Source organism: Acipenser ruthenus, chromosome 28 (genome assembly GCF_902713425.1).
Source record: "Acipenser ruthenus chromosome 28, fAciRut3.2 maternal haplotype, whole genome shotgun sequence".
NCBI lineage: Eukaryota > Metazoa > Chordata > Actinopteri > Acipenseriformes > Acipenseridae > Acipenser > Acipenser ruthenus.
Window position 1 is genome coordinate 14253701 of NC_081216.1, and position 22336 is coordinate 14276036.

General features: G+C 37.9%; 1 protein-coding gene across 1 annotated transcript in view; it reads right to left on the reverse strand.

Annotated features, from left to right (window-relative positions):
- The window catches only part of LOC117434684 (low-density lipoprotein receptor class A domain-containing protein 3-like), a 74722-nt gene that overhangs the window by 17952 nt on the left and 34434 nt on the right, over nt 1–22336 (reverse strand). The window contains exons 3-4 of the mRNA XM_059003200.1: nt 11923–12048; nt 11445–11579 (exon numbers count right to left, since the gene is read on the reverse strand). Of these exons, the coding sequence (XP_058859183.1) occupies nt 11445–11579; nt 11923–12048 (261 nt within the window). The remainder of the gene's footprint in view (nt 1–11444; nt 11580–11922; nt 12049–22336) is intronic.

Consider the following 22336-nt stretch of genomic DNA (forward strand, 5'->3'; position numbering starts at 1 on the left):
TTCCAATGGGCTCTCAAACAGAGATCAGTCAGACTGGTTTCGTCTAGTTTAATATCCCTCTCTTGCATTGGGTTGGTGGCCGGACAGGGTTTTGGATAAAGACTGTATTTATAGCAGAGGGCTCTAATGCAGTAGGTTTCTGGCAGGAGAAGCACACAGCTGTCACTCAGTGGGGCAGAATTCTGGTAAGAAAAACAGTTTGAATGAGAATTCCCCTTTAAATTACTAAATGTAACACACAGGGAACTTTATATATATATATATATATATATATATAGACCCACTTTTTGAAAGTGAAAGATAAACATAAGATAAGCATTATGAGTTAATGCACTGAGCTGTGTGGTCCAAGGAGGCTGTGTGGTCCAGTGGTTAAAGAAAAGGGCTTGTAACCAGGAGGTCCCCGGTTCAAATCCCACCTCAGCCACTGACTCATTGTGTGACCCTGAGCAAGTCACTTAACATCCTTGTGCTCCATCTTTCGGGTGAGATGTAATTGTAAGTGACTCTGAAGCTGATGCATAGTTCCACACCCTAGTCTCTGTAAGTCGCCTTGGATAAAGGCATCTGCTAAATAAACTAATAAGAATAATAATCATATCGCAAGGTGCAACACAACTGATAATACAATATAATACAATAGGACCCTGCAGAAGTAATGTGATGGGAGAGTGGTTGCATTGGATCTGATCAACGAACGGACTGCGTATGACCAAAAAAAACAAAAAACAATAAAAAAACCTAGGTCCATACTTCCAAGAATATGGTATAAAACATTAAATACATTCAGAGATTATTTTACCTGGCAGATCTTTACTTTCACTGTCAACAGACTATTCTTCGATGTGGATTCATTTCTTCACAACCGTCTTTAGATAGAACCTTGAGCTCAGCCTGTCAGTTTACATCCTCTCTGTGGTTTCCTACCTTTACCGGTTTTAATGAAGGGGCTACAGGCTGCTCAGGTAAGTCAGACGCAGTCAGATCGGTGACTGGCATTTCTTGACTAAACTCGTTCTCAAGGAAATTTGAGTCTAAATCAAAACAACAATAGGAATGATTTCAGACTGTTTGAATACTGAAGCGCAGCTCCGTCCTGAATTTCAGCAGCACACCACTGGATTGGAATGGAAGCAAAGAGACATTCGAAACTAGTCCCAGTAAACATGTTATCACACTTAAGTGAGATGACAAAAATATATCCCATGCTAGATATACCCATTAGGGCTGTCAATTAATCACAACTTCTGTGATTAATGCATACATTTTTGGAGATATTACATTTTTTAACGCACGTTAATCACATTCCTGTATTGTCCCCTCTTAGCACACCGTAATTCATTTCCTGCGGCACCATTTTAGCGCATGCCAGGATTGAATGAGTGTAGTCATCATCTAAATATAAAATTAGTCACGGAACGGCATTATGTAGCAAAGCACTCAAATTGAAGAATTTATTTTAAACTTTCTGACGGTTCATTGGAGAGAAAGAGAGTTACTTGTATCTACTGTCAAAGTGAGTTCCAGTATTACAGAAGTGCATCTAGTCTGCTGTACCACCTGCGTGCTAAACATGCTTTCACTTCTCAAAATACACTCTAGTAGATTTTCTGCTTCAGACAACAACCAATGAAACCCATCAGTTTCGACAGAGTAAATTCAGGATCGCTGCAAACCCATGAATCAAGCTAAGCACGATAACCAGTGCTGTTGGATAGCTACCGACTGCAGACCCGTTAACATTGTAGCTTTGTTTTATTATATCAATAACCACATTTATTTTAAACAATATTATTAACAATTATGGAGGAGATAGCCGTTACTCAGTGAATGTTTTGTTTTATTTAGGCAATTTCAAGTTATTAATAACAGATCATTTAAAAGTGTTATTATTATTTAAACGGCAATGAAAAACATCAGTTTATGAGTAAAGGAAACTGATAATTGTAAATGCAGTAAGGTGAGTAATAAACTGACTCCATTGTGATTTAGCAGTTGGTTCAAACAATTTAACAACAATGCTGGTTTGTAAATAAATATAAAACTATAAAGAGAATCCAGAAATAGGAAAACATGGTTTTTATGCTGGGTTGTTTTTTGGATGATGATGATAATAGCAGTAATAATAATAATAATAATAATAATAATAATAATAATAATAATAATAACAATAATAATAATAATAATAATATCAGTAATATAACAAACTTAAATGAGATGGATGCAGTAATTGTATAATTTAAATATGCGATTAAAACCAAGATTAACGGAGATAAATTTCTCATCAAGATTAATCGTGATTATTTTTTTTCTTGCTTGACAGCCCTAATTATTTATATATATATATATATATATACACACACACATATATATACACATACATACACACACACACACATACAGTGCACTCCATTTATAAGAATCACATCCCACCCAGATGATTTGATTCTTTTAAGTGGTTGATTCTTAAAAGAGGACCGATATGATTACTGTGAAGTGCTGCAGAATCAGTATGAAACTGTCAGGACTACCACCTCATTTAAGCATCTGTGGCTTACTTATTGTTCCAGTTCATTCAAATTCCGAGGACTTCTCTTGTGCACAGCCTTCTTCAACTCATACCAGAGATTCTCAATCGGATTTAGATCGGGACTTTGAATAGGCCATCGAAGAACCTTGATTTTATTCTTCTTTAACCATTCTGAAGTAGATTTTGATGTGTGCTTTGGATCACTGTCGTGCTGGAACGTCCAGTTGTGCTTTAAGCCAAGTCTAAGAATGTTCACCTGGAATCCAGCATTTTTTAGACTTTTCTAGAATTAGGTTCTGCATTATCATATTGAAATTTCTAGCAACTTGTAGACAAAACTATCACAGCATCAAAGGGTATGAATACTTTTGAATTAACATTTTTTGAGTTTTGCAAAAGAAAATTGTTGAAATAAATAATTGTACACATCTATTTATTGTAACCTAATGCAGTAGCAAATAAGAATAGTATATACAAAACCATAATGAACAACACCCCCCAATTAATACCAGCAATATAAAGATTGTATGTGTGTGAGATAAAGAGAGAAAGGATCGATGCTGTAAATCTCCCTCCCGATTAGAAAGGGCGCTGTGTAAGGGGGAAGGTTTTGCTGCCTCCTAGATCTACCACCTCGGTGGTAGGTGGAAACCGGAAGCTGACCATATTAGGAGGGGCGCGTAGCTGCAAGTACTCAGGACGATTCCATTGCAGTCAGCTGTGGGGCAGCCCTCTATTGGAGAAACTATGGCGACGCGCTGACTGCAGGGAGGAGTTTGCTGGGTACAAAGGGGAAGCAGCTACGTCAAAACCTCCCCTTGCGCTGAGAAAGTGAGAACGACCAGCCAGAGCTAGTGTTTTGTTTACCTTTGTGTTACGTGTCTGTTTGTGTTTTAGTAGAGGAGCAGGAGGACGGGAGGCTGTAGCCGGAGAGCCAGCATTCACCCCAGAGCACGGCCCTCACCACACAGCACAACACTGCACAGCGCACGCACCACGATCCCCGGAGGAAAAGAGCACAGTTTTTGTGCACGGAGGATTGTGGCTAATGGCGAGTCTTTTTGTTTACTTTTTGGACTTTGAACCTTTTTGTTATTTGGCCCCAATACCATCGATTGGTAGCGGGGCTTATTATTATTTCATTTTTAGATTACTTTTTTAACTTTCTGTTGGATTGTAATAAATATTGTTATTATTGGGAAACGGCAGCCTGGACATTATACTCTTTTTGCACTGCACCAGTCATCCTTACCACAGTGTGAGATTAGTATTCTCTGCTAAGAATAATAATAATAATAACAACTGTATAACAGAAAGCATTGTGAATACACTAAACCCAGTCATCTCCCAACCTTTATTATGAAAACTCAAAGCACTTATTGTGCTTTTCTTTATAACTTGAAGATATTCATGTCTTTTTTTATACATGGTCCAAATGAGAGGAAACAATGTATACTGACATGCTTATTTCAAATTAACTAACATTTCTGTTTAGTATTGGAAATAATTGTGGACATTCCTATTCTTATATCTATTAGTATTTTTTTAGTCATTGGGCTCTTGGCTATGTGAAGGTCTGCCAAAGCTGGCAAGTTTAATACAGTTGAATGATTACATCAATAATTGTTTCATCTTGAAAGCTTTCAAAGTAACCTTACTTTATACCGACTGAATCACCAACCTAATACATCTCCACACATCTACCAATGCCTTTATTTAACAGTTCTCTTGACCATCTAAAAATGACTTGTCACACAGTTTAAACACCATGACCCTGTCACAAATGTAGCTTCATTTTCTCATACCATTCTATTTTCTGCTGCTGTTTTCTTCTCTGAAGGTACGATTATAGCTGCTACCAAGTTGCGAGCACCACTCTTGGATAACCAGTGATGATGTTATTTGCCAGTTCATTAACTAAGTCCCTATTGGATTTAAGTACATCTCTCTTTGAATTCAATTTAAAAACTTGGCATCAGTGTCCGGTAACTTTATCAGCCCCCTGTTTTCACACCCAGTGCTGCATACTATGTATCAGTGAATTATGAATTACAGACTATACCTCCACTGAGCTCCCACTAGACTGATATGCAATATGAATTACAGACTATACCTCCACTGAGACTGCGCTCCCACTAGACTGATATGCAATATGAATTACACAGACTATACCTCCACTGAGACTGCGCTCCCACTAGACTGATACGCAATATGAATTACACAGACTATACCTCCACTGAGACTGAGCTCCCACTAAACTGATACGCAATATTAATTATACAGACTATACCTCCACTGAGACTGCGCTCCCACTAGACTGATACGCAATATGAATTACACAGACTATACCTCCACTGAGACTGCGCTCCCACTAGACTGATACGCAATATGAATTACACAGACTATACCTCCACTGAGACTGAGCTCCCACTAGACTGATACGCAATATGAATTACACAGACTATACCTCCACTGAGACTGCGCTCCAACTAGACTAATATGCAATATGAATTGCACAGACTATACCTTCTATACCCTGAAGATTTGGTCACTTGTACTGAAATGTCTAAAGATCACATGACAGTATGACCAAATAAGGCACCTTCTTATTGAATTCTGCCTTTTAGCAGTTGAGCATTATAATTGCGCAGTTTTTACATGGTTTTAACATTGTTTATACAATGCAGTTTACTGTAGTTTTCATAGTTTGTTTTTTATTAGGTTTCACCATATCTCTCTGGGCTTTACAATGCTTAACTATGCTTTACCATGCTTGGACTATGCTTTACTAGTGCCAGAACACACATACGCAGCACGGCACAGTTTTTGCAGTGTGATACCCACTTAGTCCCCAACCAGCCACACATGAGCGGCATGCACTGCACTGACGTTCTGCTACAGTATTGTAGAACAATGTAATTGTAGTTGTCTGTACCACATAGTAGGCTATGTACTTGAATATACACTTTGATAGCTTATGTTCATTTGATACTGTGAGGGAATAGTGATTTTTGTTTACTGTTTACTACAGGAAGGATGCTTATCAGGAGCAACGTATAAAAAACGGACCTGTCAGTCCAATTGTTGCGCCTGTGGCTTCCCAGATGTTTGCCTTCATCTCAGCTTTCTTGTAGGTGATAAGGAAAGGATCAAATAATTCAGGGTGCTTGGACACCTCTGTAGACAACAGTTTGTCATCCGTGATTTCTCCTGTCAAGCACATGTTGTTAGCTATGGTACCACGTGGCAGCTGGAAAAAATTGCTCTGGATTTGATTTTAGTGACACGGTGATACTGCGGTATTATATCACTCTGGATTTGATCTGAGCGTCACCAGCAATACTGCCGGTACAATGCTGCCTGACAGCCGACGCCAGTGCGCTGCCTATAACTGTCCCGGTTTTTACACTTTGCTATGCTTTTACTGTGGAAAACTTTTTATAAGGAAACTTTCCAATACAGATAACTCACCAAAATACAACTGGAAGGTCTGGTATGTAATAATTCTGTCACGAACAGCAATACAACGAGCGTATCCCAAAATCCATAAATGAAAATATAATCTAATTCACTTCAATATCAATTATTGAATAAGCTCATTAGACATCAAAATGAGGTATGATAACAATACAGATTAAGGGTTAACATTTAACTTCTCTTTTACAAAATAAAATTATAATAAGTTAAAATCGCAATAAATCAAAGGCTTCGTTTTAAAGGAAGTTCAATTTTGAGAGACATTTTAGCCTTAAATTTGTTTGCTTTGCCTGAAAATGATCCCTTTCCCAAATATTTACAATATCTTCCATTACATTTAGAAACCGCAATTTAAAATTCAAAGCTATGATTTCATTTATTTTTAACTAACAAATCATTTACAGATTTCTGTTCTACATGTGACCTTTCCCAACGCACTGCCCCAGCTGTTCTATGAAAACAGTTCAATTACTCAGATCCCTTTTTGTCTCTACACCCCAATAAGGTCCTTGATAGAGCAAGTACTGCCAAAGGCTTTAACCAGTACACCAGAGAAAGACGAAGACAAAAACAAGAGCAGAAGGCCTTTTGTCCTGAAGAAATTACTTCTGAAGCTGGGCACAGCAGCTCCTATTCAGCCCGTCTCCATAGCGATAGTATCTGTTTGCTGGTGAGAAGCTTGGGTCAGGAAAGCCCAGCGCGGCCTCCAGGGTGGACAGCCTTTGTAATGGGAAACCAGAGACTAATCTCATTAGGCTTGACCTGCAGGGAGCTGAGCAGTTGCTCTGTGGGCAGCACTCCACAACACTGCCAGTTTAGGTCAGTTCCCATTGTACCCAAAGTAACACTGAACATTCCTTGTATCTTATATTTACACACATTTCAAAAATGCAAATTCCTTTAGATAACACCGTGTAACAATTATTTTTTTTTTTGGTTCCTGGGTAGTAAGTGTTATTTCCTAATTGCTTATGCCTCAAAAGTATAGAAAATGGCTATTATTCCCCACAAACTTTGCTTTTGTGACCAGGACAGTGATATTTTGAAATGTACCTATTTTCCAGAACATTCCAGATAGATTCAGTGCTGAGTAAACTTGGAGTAACTTCTAGAACTTTCTAGAACTTTCCAGTAATATAAATAGTAGTATAAATACAGGGGCCTTAAGCCCACCAGTTCAGTTTAGTTCCAGCTGCCTAAGTGGTTACATATCTGCATTTTTCTGAGATGGCATCAAGAGGCTGCAATGGTGGCATTCCTGATGGGTCTCCAAGGCGGTTTTACCAAGTTTCCCTGCTATCTTTGCCTTTGGGACAGCAGGGACACCAAGGCGCACTACCACAGGCGGGACTGGCCACAGCGGACCGAGTTCTCTGTGGGGAGGAACAACGTCAAGTGGGAGCCACTGGTGGACCCACGGAAGGTGCTGATGCCACCACTGCACATCAAATTGGGCCTTATGAAACAATTTGTCAGAGCTCTAGATAAGGAGTCGGCAGCCTTCAAGTACCTTCAAGACTTCTTCCCTAAGCTGTCTGAGGCAAAGGTCAAAGCCGGTGTCTTCGTCGGACCACAGATAAAGAAGATCCTGGAGTGCAATGAATTCCCCAAGAAGCTCACTAGTAAGGAGAAAGCGGCTTGGAACAGCTTTGTCGCAGTGGTTCGGGAATTCCTGGGCAATCACAAGGCCGAAAACTATGTGGAGCTGGTTGAGACTCTGGTGAAGAACTACGGCACAATGGGCTGTAGGATGTCCCTCAAAGTCCATATCCTTGATGCTCATCTTGATAAATTCAAGGAGAACATGGGAGCGTACTCGGAGGAGCAAGGTGAGCGCTTCCACCAGGATATACTGGACTTTGAACGCCGCTACCAAGGACAGTATAACGAGAACATGATGGGAGACTACATTTGGGGGCTGATTCGTGAAAGTGATTTACAGTATAATCGTAAATCTCGAAAAACTACTCACTTCTAAATCTTTTGTAGTCATTTTTGTATTACTTTAGTATAAATACATGTTAATTTGGATTCATATGTTGTTTTTTTCTGACTTTATGTGAACGAAAAGACACAAATTCGCCCGTTTTCTCATTGGAAATAGGTAAATTTCAAAATATCACTGTCCTGGTCACAAAAGCAAAGTTTGTGGGGAATAATAGCCATTTTCTACACTTTTGAGGCATAAGCAATTAGGAAATAACACTTACTACCCAGGAACAAAAATTGTGTTACATAGTGTAATAATAGGCAAATGCTCCAAGAGACTTTGCGAAAATTCCCAAGGGTTCCTGATATCCTAAGACTAGACTAGACTGGTAAACTATGTGAGAATCAGTCCCCATCTGACAATCTGGAAGCACTGGAGAAGCAAAACAAAAATAGAACTCTATATTCTAACAAATAAAGCCATGATCGCCCTCTTGGTTTTCATTGGCACAGCCACTCCCCTATTCATGGTAAAACTTAGAGAAACTTTATATTGAAGAGATATGTTGTTTATCAAAATGCACTATGCTAAATAAGGCTGCCACCTTAAACATTTAAATGCCTCTATTTGGTTTACTAATACACGTTTAAAATTATGTAGTTAATGGATTTCTAAAAAAAACGTTTTAGAAATCCATTAACTACATAAACTATGCTGCAATCACATACAAATTCAATGGCATTCCATTTCATTATTAAACAACTTAGCCTCAAATTGTTTGCCAATCTGGGCTTACAATCGCGGAAGATTAACTGAACTAATTCAGGCTCAGTTATATAGAGCTCTATCATGATATACCAAGTCTCTGATGGATTAGGTTGAACCTTGAACTCTATCATTTCTGCGTTTTTTTCACCTTCGATTCCGTAATCTTCTGACAAGAATGATTTTACAAATGCAGTTTTAAACTGGACCCAGGACATGACGGATGTCCAAACCGCTTTCCACCAATCTTTAGCGGTCCCTTTAAGTGCTGTATTCAATGTAGCTAATAGCTTGGAATCTGACCGATGTTACAAACTCTTCACAATATTCAATATAGGAAAGAGGATCTTTATCACCATCAGCTTCTCCTTAGCAAGGAAAATCTAATTTAATGGGCAATTTACGATGGTGTGTAAAGTGGCAATCTGTGCTGTCTGCACTTTCTTTACAAGGGGTCGGGTGTGTGATATTAAATAATGCAAAGCAAAACGTACAGACCTACTTCCTGTCTTTTTAACTGCTACTGCTACTGCTACTTTTTAATACATTAAGGGCTAGTTCAAAGTTCTGTTCTACTCTAGCACATTTCCTTTCAATATGACACCGTAGCAAATCTTCCTGGCGCATACTGCTCACTGCTAGCTCCCTTCATTAATTTTCTATTCTACCTACACTCAGCTGTTCAATTACACCCTGCAACTCACTGATATCAGGTGTCCTAATTAACTCAGCTTCTGTAGGGGGAGGTGGAAACTCTTGGGAGGAAAATATGTGGATCATCTTCACTACAATTCATCCATGCTTGTAACCAAATCACTTATGGAGCCCCATCTGATTACAAGCAGTCTCACTGTAAAATCTAAAGGCAGAATCACCGTGGAATCATCCTCGGCTTGACAAGGTGTAGAAGTTGTAGTGGACATGACACAGTATTTGGTGGCCCGTTCGGGGAACCAATGTAACAACCTTCCCTGCGCTTTTGGCAAGTTCAAATTGTTAACAAGGAGAACAAAAAAATAAAGATATAAAAACAAGTGTTCAGAATTTCTGAAGAACCCGACAATATATTTGTTGCGACTGCCCACTGCTACTACACACACCCTAACAATCACACACTGCAAAACAAAAAATGAAACACATTTCATTGAAGTTCAAGCAGTGTTCAATAGAGTCAATGTCAACGACAGCACAAAGCACGCAATATCTCAGTCCTATGAACAGTTCAGTAAGATATTATAGTAAGATTTTCGGACCGATCTTGCCCAGTCCCAATCTTGGACTGCGAAATGTCCCGAACAATAGATCCACAAGGAAGAAAGACGCCACAACAATAGACCCACTGCAGAAAGGCATCAAGGAAAAAAAATCCAACCACTTCCATCATGGAGAGCATCTGTCTCTCTGGGATAATAGATATAATTCCTAGTGCGTTTCAACAGGGCATTCAATACCTGCTGTAAACTCCAGGAAAATGTGGGTTAGACCTGCACTGCATGACTCCTACCTGTAAGTGGCTTCATCAGATTTGATCTCTGCATGTAAGTATGGACCCAGAAAATTCACAAAAGAAATTCACAAATGACAATCAAAACAAACAACACATTTCACGGAGTGTCACGAAACTGCCATTTTATTACAAAAAACCCCCAAAAAAACACGCACACCTCACCAGAAAATGTATTTTCTATTTACATTATATTCTACTAATGTAAGAGTGCCAAAGATATTTATTTTTGGAGCCTAAAGGTTCTTATTTCTTATACATGGTCACCTAAAAAATAAAAGTGATGTCTATTTATGCACTGGACTCTAAATGTAGTGCAGATATGCTAATTGCATTACTGAATAATAGCTGTGTGACAGAATTAACATTATAAATGCCAGCATTGCACTATGTAATTTAATATGGACACCCTGACTATCCACGACAATGCACATTAATTAACAGTGTATACTTCTACATAATGCAATATTTTAATTTAATTTTCTTCAGCTTTCTTTATTACAAATTTAGAATATACAGAATTTAGAACAACCTAGTATAAGGGGAAGCTAGTTTATTGAATAGCTAGCTAGTTTATTGAATAAGAATGGCCACTTCTTCCTATTCTACATTGCCACAGTGCTTGCATGCTGCACAAAGGTGAATATAAAGATACAGGTGTATATGACACCAGTATTTTATACAGTTAATACTGCATCCTAGTAAGGACAAATAGATTATTTATTTTGTATCTCAGAGGTAAACAAGTTTGCAAGATAAGACAAACTTTGTTATTTTTATTAGTACAACAAGCATAGATTATAGAATTACTGTATAATAAGCCTTGATTTAATTATGGTCAGCATGGATCCGGGCAGATGTTTTGGAACAAAGATAATTGGTTTGTTTGTGATTTCATCTACATTTTGGTACTCAATTTGATCGTACAATACAGTTCTTTACATGTCTGAATATTACTAAATAATTTGGTGTGGCTCCTGTCTTATGACTTGTTATGAAACTTAATATTTATTTTATGTGTCAAACGTCTTCTAGACTTTTGCTAGTATTTGCCTGCTACCTCCAGCTGATGGCAGCAGCTACTTCCACAGTTAAAGTGCCAGCAACATTATCTGAAGAAAGTAGCTTGTGTGTCAGTTTTGACACAGTGCGAAGGTGCTGCTGTGTAAGTGCCTAGATTCACATTCACAGTTGTCTGAAGAGATGGCTGCACTGGGAGAGGTTTCAAGCTGGCTTACCGGAGGTGCTCTCACAGTCTTCCTCATCAGTGTTATCTTGACAGTTGTCCTGTCCGTTGCAGAGGAAGCTCCTGTCCACACAGCGGCCATTCTTACAGTGGAAGCGCGTTGTGGAGCACAGCAGGGGGTTTGCAGCTGCCATGGATGAGAGAGAACAGGCCAGTTACCTCAGCCTGCAGGGGGTTCTACAGCAACAACTGGGCCATTAAAGTACACACAGCTAACAAAACACTTCCACTACATCGAATATGTATTACCAACACTTTTCCTATATGAAAGATGCGTATTTGATTTTTTTATGGTTCTTTGCACTCTTTCATGCTGCATTTCCCGTTGAAGGAACACATCCGACACAGGTGAGATGCTATTCAGAACATTTTGTTTTTTTAAGACAACGACTTGTCCTGGGTGTATTTATAAGTAATCCCATGTATGCTTCATTAATAAGCACAGCAGGTAAGTGCAAGGCGGTACTCACTGCAGTTCTCCTCGTCGCTGCCGTCAGGACAGTCCTCGAAGCCATTGCAGCGGAAGCGCCCGATGATGCAGTGCATCCCACTTGCACAGGCGAAGAACGTGGGGGCACACCTGGACTTTACCCTGGCTGAAAGAGAGGAGGAGGCCATGTTAGAGACAAGGAACTTACAAAGGGACCAATTAAATAAGCAGAACATACTACTTTGAAACTTACACTAAGAAAAACACTAAGGGTGGGTTTGCACTAGATTGACAATTTAATTTGTTTTGCTTCCTTAGCCATGAAAGCTGATGCAAATGTTGCTGGACAGAGTGACATAGTAGCAATCGGGTTTCAAGAAAAGGGTATCCCTAAAGCTCAAACACCATAAGAGAATGTAAAACATATGAGAAGAACCTTCTATGAAACTAAACCTCTAATTTATATAACAAACATTGTCTTTGTTACAGTCATATAGGCAAAGTGCAAACTTTTAAAAGAAGCTCATCTTAACCAGAAAAATGAAAATAAAAGCCAAATATGCACAAAGCAAAAAACAAAAGTTTTATGACTTAGTTTCCACAAAATGCACTAAAAGGTTTACCTGCTTTGTTTATTAATGAATCATACATGTGATTACTTTAAAACACTCCACAGTAGATTACTGCCTATACTAAACATGCAGTGGCTGACAATTTGTAATTAATAATACCTGTGCAGTCTGCGTATTTCGGAAATTCTCTTCACACAAAAGGAACAAGGAAGGGAAAACTGGAAACACAACACTTAGTGTAAAATCAAATTATATATATATATATATATATATATATATATATATATATATATATATATATATATATATTAGTATTGTATTGTTTTTATTGTATGTAAAAATAATGTGATATCTATTAACAATTGTAAGTCACCCTGGATAAGGGTGTCTGCTAAGAAATAAAGAAATAAATAAAATCTCCAAATGCCATCTGACGCTGTGGCGCACTGAACAACCCCCCCAACCTCCCTAAACATTTGGAGTGCATGGAGCTCCCTATGGATCCCCAACCAAGATAAAAAACTTGGCGCAACTGGAATTGGAAAATGCAAGCTCCTGATCGCATGACTCCACACAGCAGTGTGCTTGATCTTGTGGGTCACATGTAAATACAATTTTAATTCCAAGCACCACTTAATGCAAAGAGAAAAATGTCTTTTTTCATGTAAAAATGTTTGTTTTTAAACACAGTGTAGAGAACGGCTGCAGATACAGGATTCAAATATAGTTACAAATAATTCTCAAATACACAAGTTTGTCAAAGTCATTGATGTATCTTGTTCACACTGAAGCACCCATTCTTAATGACCATGCAGATGCGTTAGGTGACTCCTACAGCTCTACTTCTTGGCTGTGTGCTCAAAATGGGACACAACTCGGGGGAAGAGCACAATAGTGCAGCACAGTTCCTGGAAATCTACCACAAGTCTCATTGAACAATGAAACTTCATCACACGCTATAAAACGCTATCTGTGAATCCAGCCTCCTAGCCTACTGCAGGCGGCACTCTTACAATGAGCTATGAGTCATGGTCCCACCGACATTCAGAAATCCAGAATGGGTAAACTGAAAGAAGAGGATGTGGGGCTGGCACATAAACAAGCAGAGCATGGTTCACAACATGCTGATCAGGTCTACATTTTGGATTCATAACAAAACCAAAACCAGTAGTACTTAAAGTGGTATTTTGTCATGACAGTATTTGTAACTCAATCTAAGGATTAGCTTCTTGAACTGTGAATCACGTTCAGTGGGACCTGTTTAATTTGATCTGCCCCAGAATGGTTCAAAAGTCATATTAAACAATCATTTTAGCAATGCTGCAGTGACAGGTTTTAATTTGCTGGCGTTAGTGCTGGTCACGCTAACCCTCTTTATTATGGGAAGCAGAAGACTTCATCACAAAAAAAGCTTATATAAATCACAAAAAAAAAAAAAAAAAAATCAAGGGCTTTGCTTAAAGGGAGGGGGAAATTAAGCAGCAAGAAACAGATGACATGTTTAAAAATAAAAAACATAAAAAAATGAATTTGGCAATTTATTTCTCAACCTCGCCAGTCTGTTTCTTTTGACCAGTTTGGGCTTGTTTTTTCCCTGCAGTCTCCTCTGTCGCGGTGCTTTTCTCCCTCCTCCCTCTCGTCTCTCCCTTTCTTGTTCTTGTTTAATTTCAGTCCAAGATAAAAATCTGCACAGCAGTTGTTTACAAAGAACAATGGAGGCTTCTGAATGATTTCCAAATACTTTGCCTAAATTCTCGTACATCTAAATGTAATGTAGTGATGGATCTTGGTACCAATTGGCACTGTAACATTTGTTCAAGTTTACCTTTATTATGAAACCTTATTTTATTAGGATAAATGTTTAAAAATGTTTGGTACGTTATACACACACAAAAAAATCATAAGTGCATTATTTTTACTTGACGTATATTTAAAAATCTCAACAAAAACAGTCCACATATCATGAAAAAAAAAAACCCTGGTATTTGTGACATGATTGGTGCGGTCATCATGTAGCTTGAATTAAGAAACTCCTTTGGTTATTTCAATGTGTTATTTTACTGAAAATTAATTTTAAAAAGCCTTCAAAGAAAATAATCTTCGCTGTTGGACTGATAGTGTATGTTGTGTGAAGCCGTCTTTGCTGACACTGGTGCTTAGGGTTTAGTGTAAACTCAGTGGATGAAACAACCACAAAGCAAAGTGAATTATGAATAGCACTGAAGTAACAATGGTGATTTGGTGAACTGTGCTTTGTTTTTACACAATTAAAGTAAGCTTATTTTTACATAACTTAAGTCTCTTACACCATGTATTCTAAATGTTCTACTGTATTTATGGGTGATAACACATCCAGTAGAATTGAATGAAAGATGTAGTTCTAAATAGACAAGCCACCATCCCATCCTCTAACCAGTCACAGTGTACCTCAGCAATGAAGAGAATAGGCCAAGTCTCTCAGAATCAAGGAAGTGTGTTGACACAAGCATGTTCATTCAATTGGTTTATTAATAAAGATTGTGAACCCATTTCTTGTCACTGTGCCTCTTTGAACTGTATATTAAAAGTATGGAAAGGCATGAACTAAGCTCTGTGCATCATCCTCCTAAGCAGAAAATCACATGTGACAGACCAAACTTTTTTAGGAAGTGGATGCCCTGGTGTCATGCCGTGCCAAATCAGCAGACAGCTACAGGGTCACAGACTCAGAATATGATACAATGATCAGGCTTGTCCATTATAGTTAGGGCTTCTGATTTTTGGTGGTTTTACCCTGACTTTTCCACTCTCCTTTAAGAATTCAATTGATACCTGTTCAGCCATTTGTGCATGTCAATCACAACTGAGAAACATGTTTATTATTATTTATTTCTTAGTTTATAGTAAAATTGATTTAAATTTACAGGTTTTTGTTGTGAAACAACTAAATTGTTTTTTAAATTGGACATCCCTTATTTTTTGATTAACAAGCAGAATGTACAAACGATATCGCAACATGTTAATAAGAGACTAATCTTTATTAAAGCTATAATGAAAAATAAAGTATTTTATGCTGGGTAGATTTTAATCATTCTGCGTGAGTGTATTTACATGAATAAAGACGAGTCGCTTCTGCTTTGAAATAAAAAAAGAATTTAAAAGCCCATTTAGTTGTTTCACAGAAGAAAAAAAAGTAAATTAAATCAATTTTACTATTAACACATTTCTCAGTTGTGATTGAAATACACAAAAGGCTTAACAGGGATCAATTGAGTTTTGAAAATCAGAAGCCCTAATTACAGTTTTAACTGGAACCGCAAGTGCTTTGTGCAGAAAATACCAAACTGGTATTTTTTGTTTAATTTTCCTTACATTTTTACGATATTTTTTGTTTAATTTTCCTTGCATTTTTATGATATTCGCAATGGTAGCAGTAGTAATATTTAGTTTGATTGATTTTTTTTCTGAAAGTGTTTTGAATTTCTAATATCTTTTGCACTTCCCATTCCGGGAGTGGTTTCCATGGCTACCTGTAGCGTTCCTTGAAATGAATAATTAAATTGACGTGTTGAAGTATTACTTGAATAAATCTGCCTTATCCTTATAAATAATGCAGCTAGGAAACTAGGCGGTTCATAGTATGGTCCAGCCTAGCCCTGAGAATGGTCAAATCCTGGATTTGCTGATTTGCCATGGATTTATCCCTTGGTGTATCTGTAACCCTATTGTGGTGGGTTCCTCACATTTATCTTTTTACAGTGTTTTTAAATAATGTCTACACTGTGTATACAGTTTGTTTAGGGGATCTAAATGAAGAAAAAGTATATATAGTGCAATGCATAGGATGATTTGTTTCCAATCCTGAAAACAGACAATACAAAACACATGTAACGAAAAGGAAAACAAGAGGGACCCACCATCATATTAAATAAATAGAAACAAAGAGAAAATTGTACAGGAGTCGAGCTGAATTTGTATTTCAGAGTGAGTACTGCATAGGGGAAGTTTTTATGAACGCTTGTTCTAACTGCATTCTGGATGTCCCTTCCTGCTGGGCGCTCGGTGACCCCTGGCAGTCTCGCTGGGATCTGATTGGTCACAGGCTCATTAGGCTGTTTGATGTGGCCCCAGCCCCAGTGCTTTGATGTGACAGGATCTCTCCACAGAGCCTGTTCTCAGAATCACTCTCCCCGCCACAGGCCCCCTTTTCCCAGGAAATGTTGAGTCAGCCAAGGGGCTGTTCAACATGGTCTCCCATACAGAGAGAGGGTCATGACTGTGTGCATTCACAGGGGAGGGGTCTCCTAAATAGTTACTGAAATAACTAGCAAAGAAGTGTCTGCACTGTCAAACCACAGTTTATTCCCACATCCTTTACTGTCTCTATTATGCAGTATATATGAGAGTTAACCCTTATTATACATCAAACAGGCACTGCTCTCCAATTATTTCCTATGGAGGTCAGCTCTTCTGTTATTACTCAGTAACAGAACAGGAAATAAAGCACCATAGAGATGCCAGTAAGGCAACTGTTCTAAAACCACTGCTTCCTGAATGCTTCACACAGATGCTCCAGCCCTGCTCACAAAGTGTTAACACTTTACGTGAACTGTTTTAGACAAACAACAAAGGTAAATAAAATCACTTAAAGTTCTAGTATAATAGTGCTACTGGCATAGCTGTGGCATGTACCACAGTAATAATGCAGCTCCATCACTCAAATACTTTAGTTTAGTTTGTTAAGAGAACAATATATCTGAATATGATTTCACCACTTATTCTCCTGTTCTATATATAACGCACATACTTTTTTTTAAGGCATATTTGTATTCTAATTTTAATATGAACAAAAAAATAAATCAGAAAGCCTTTACAAAATAAATGATCTATTACTAAACAAGCACTATATACATATAGTATATTGATTTGATTTGTACAGTGGTGGCAATAATTTCATCTTATACTCTTAACATACACCTTACTTTGTATTCAGTAAACAATAGTGATACGTAATACATTTACCTAAAGAAGGATGATTGAATTAATACCACTGAGCACTTCAGTAAGTGATTATAATGGCCTCACACTGCCTGAGCAAAAATACATAGTCCTTGATCGCAAAGTACAGGATATACTGCAGTTAGGAGATTTTAGGGCACAAACAAAACCATGTAGAAGGAAAATGTTTTCCAACATCATTCAACTATGCACAGTCTCACCCCTGGACAGAGAAATAATTCAGCCTCACGGTTCAGATGACAATTCGTTGACAAACTGAGGTTCACTCAGTTTAAGATGTCACCCAATCCTCATGATCAAATTACAGCCCTTCATTTGAAGTGATCCATCCCCCTCTCAGTAACAGCAGCACGTAATCTGGAATAACCCCAGTGACGCAATGGGGCATTCTCACTGACAGTACAGCGTGCCCTGCCACATGGAAAGGGCTGGTTTCATTCTATCAGTCCAGAGACAGCTTATCCGACGAAACTACAATCATTTCAGATACCATATATTATTTTTACCACTATATTAGAGTCAGGGGATCAAAAATGCAAACAGCCTTGTCCTGGGTGCAGAATGTGGATATAAAGTGGATGAGATCTTGACCTCCATTCACTGTGTATTCAGTCATTCATCTTCGCTGATATACTCCAGAAGTGTTCTCTTTCTGAGCTTCCACAGAGCTTGAAAGAGATATCCAAGAAACCCATCTCTTATTAGATTTGGAAATATTATCATTGGACCCTCCTCCTGTTGTGTTGAAGATTGTACTCGTGGGATGTCTTGCTAATTAGAATTTTTTTGGCATTTATGCTTTTTAAGATATATAGTGGCATAAAACGAAAAACAAATGCCCTGCTGTTGTTCATCTGTCCCAACACTTGTTATACCCCAAATTAAAAGATCCTCAAAAGGAAGTGCAAATATTGGCAAATGCTTATTGAAACTTGCACCAGGTTGGTAAAATTATTGGTCTTGTTTGCAGTGGTGCAGTTTTGTAGAGTAAAAGGGGTAGCTGAATTCTGAAAACATTAAGATATAAAGGCACTGTTATCTTGTTGAAACTGTTTAGTGTTCTCATTCCAAAACAGGGGTCTTTAATGCACTGATTGTGTCCATCTGTCACACCTGTAGACATTTAGGATTGCATTCGGCTATAATCTGATAAACTCTCGATTTTAAACAAATCGTGTTTTACCTTTCAGGTACTGTAAGATTACTACTGGATCATGAGGACCCTCTGTATGTGCATGCACTAGTTTATAATATAGTATATTTTAGTACAAAAACATGTTATACTGTAACTATTTTAAGATCTTCAAACACTGTATATCAACTATGGATCTATAAAACTGAACACAATTACAGGACATTGCAGCTTTAAAATAGGAGGACAATACTGTATATGGAGTTCTGTCCTCTGTCTAATTGTCTACCCATGCAGGCATATCTGTGCTAATTCAACAAGTCCAGCTCATGTGAACAAGCCCAGGAATGTACTCCCAGCAGGGCTCTGCACTGTTCCCTACAGATCAAGCAACCCCCTGCTAATATACACCACTGAGCAGGCTGCCAAGAGCAAACAGGACCTGGAGCACATCTGCACACAGGGATACAATTAGAAGAAACATTTTCACTGATGCCTTCATATGTGCTCTACTGCGACATGACTAGAATTGAAACCATCTGTATTATTCATAGGAGGTGTCAATGCGATATATTTACCATTTTGCCCAATTATTTTCTCCCGACTGTATGACTCACCATGCCAGGTAAACCACTGGGGGAGGGACTCCATTCTGCTTACTTAGGACAGCAGTGTTGTTATATATAAGCACTGGTTATAATTGGGGATAACTCTGATCCCCTTCAGTATCAATGTCTCCAAACGGTGTCTTGCAATGTAGCCGTAGCCAAAACCAAAACGCACTCTTGTATTGCAACTGTTAAAACGTGGTTCTCTTTTTTTTGTTGTTGTTTTTTTTTATGTTCCCTTGAACTTTTAAACTGGTTTCCATGGGAACACAGCCAGACTCAATTAGCGACAGTGAAGCTCTTTCTGCCAATCTGCTGACAAAGGGAAGCATTGCATCTCTGTGTTTGATGTGCTCAAACAGAGGTAATTATTGGCAGGCTGCTGTAACTGATTCCAAGACAGTCACTTGAATGTCATGGGTAACAAGACATTTCTGATGACAGCTTCTATTTATTATTTATTCAGGAGTACTTGAGATACAAAGTCTCATTTACAAAGTGCTTCCTGTTGACAGGCAGCAACAATCAAGATATATTTTAAAAAAACAGACAAATGCAGACATTTGAAAATGAAAGGTGCGGTTAATCTTTTGGTTTATAAAAATAGATTTTCTTTATTTAAGGAGGTTTCCACATTATAAAGTCCGCGGGTCTATACTTCCCATTTTCAAAACGGTGTTGCATGACCTCTGCTATTGTACAAAACAAGTATACTCCCTTAAAGGGGGTCGTGGTTAAAAAATAAATAAATAATCGTGTACATTCAAAGATGGCAGAATGGCAGCCATTTTGTTTTACCAGAAATGCTAGATTTGACATTTCTAAAAAACAACATTCATTTAACGGACCTTAATGAGCTAGTTAAACATTTGTTTTGGTAACAATTTTTTTCTCTTTGACTGCAGAATGCAAATCGACCCCTCATTTGCAGAACTCTACTATCAACCTTTTCCCACTGGAATAAACTAAAGTGTCATTTTCACAAAACACCCCTTAATGGATTTTGTTCAAATTCACAGGGTAGGTTATGACCCAGTGGGGAATCTCTGAAAGTACAGTCTTGCTATTTACTCTACCTGAAAATGGCAGCCGTTTTTCTTTTTTTTGGTCAGTTTTGAGCCATAATGCACGAGTGGTTGTGGTTGACTGGGACAAATGAATGAATCGAGCCTGTCCTGTAACTTTCTCTCTGTTTGACTTCATTCTTGCTGATGTAAACTGTCACTATATTACTAGCGGTCTTGCTGTAGTCGTACATGTCTCTGGGTGTCAATATTTGGCTATTTATTGGTGCAGTTTGTTGACACTCTCTTTAGGCTGCCATTTCTATATACAGTAAAAAAAAAAAAAAAAAAAAAAAACTTTGAGATTCGTTAGTTACACATCATACAGACATAAAAATGATTACCATAAAAAAAAATGTCTTACCCTGTCCACTAGTGCTCAATACTACTAGGCTATCCACTGTGCATAATCAGTTCTCTGTAAGTGTTGCATTTGTTTTTTCAGACGTCAGATATTATTATTATTATTATTATTATTATTATTATTATTATTATTATTATTATTATTATTATTATTATTATACAATAATACCGTTATCAAATAAACTCTGTGGCCCAAAACTACCCAAAGAAAATAAACATGAGCACAGCTTTCATATTGCTGACTTAATAAAAACAATAACGTCAGAGTGCTATAAACCAGTACAAACACATCCAGCCTTTTTAGGTAAACTTTCTATTTTCAATTGTATCTAAGGTAATGTTCATATGCACATTACTGGGTAAGGGTGTCTGCCAAGAAATAATAACATTTACGCGCAGTTCACAAGGAGGTTAGGCCTATTTAAATTTCACTAAATCGGGGCAAGCATAAGTGTTTTTTTCATGAATTAATTTGAAGAGCTATACATGACCATGCAAGTCATCTCGGCCCTGTAATATTCAATGCTTTATTTTTTAAATGGATGGGAAACGGTAAACACTATTTGCAAGATATAAATGGTAAAACAAACCAAATATAGAAATACACTTTTTTTATTGCCACAAATGAACTGCTACCCGGTTTAACTGTATACAAGAACAACATTCAGAATTGCCGACCTGCAGACAAGGGGGCGTGTCGCTCGCATTCCTCATGCCAGCGTGGTTATTTTCTCCTGCTGGAGGTTCAAAACAGTTCGGAATCGGGCCTCAAACCACTTATTCTTCCTCCCCACAATTTCTTTCATTACACACCACACCCCCGCTGTCCTTATTGTAATACAGACTACTCAAAACATTGGAGAAATTCGTAATGATCGCTGTCACACTCTGAAGCCGTGTATATCTCTCAGCTGTTTCTGGTATGTGTTTCCCTAGTGAACTCACGCCAACTTCGTGCATCTCCGGTGTGTTGTCGGGTATTTTCGGGAATTATTGATAGTTTTATGTCTCTCAGTGCTCAAAAATTGATCATGAAGATTTAATTTCTTGCTCATTGTGAAAATAAACCAAGTACGACACAAAAGACAAAAAATAATTTTCTATGTGAGATATGGACTTTAAACCAGTGGTTTTCAACCTTTTCATCTCAAGTACCAGTGATTCCAATAGGGAGCACCAGGTGTACCAGTAACTATGTGCAATCTAAAGCCTGATTCGCACGGGACTAAAAATCACCACATAAACAGATGGTTTCAGAATTTTTACAGATATTTTTATAGACACTGAATTTTAGTCCCGTGCAAACCGTCCGTTTCTTTTTATCCCAGATAATTCTCACAGGTGATTATTTTACAGGACATTGGGAACTTTTGCAAAATTTCAAACTTATGCTTCCTGTCTTTTTACTCCTGTGTGAATTGACCACGTCACTGTTATGTTACAATTGATCTAGCATTTCTGGGATATTTGACTCAAAGCAATACCAACCTTTGCAATAAACCATAATATAATATTGAAATTGGTACAATCTGTCCTGAGAATCTACAGTTCAGTAAAACACAACGATTGGGCATAACCAAATTGGGGACGGACAAAAATACAAAACATAATTGTTGAATACTTTCAACGGTGCATTTGAAGATATGTATGGAAATACATATCACTCAAAGGACAAAATGGTTATTGTAGCCTTTGGAAGGTACAGGGAAATTAGTTA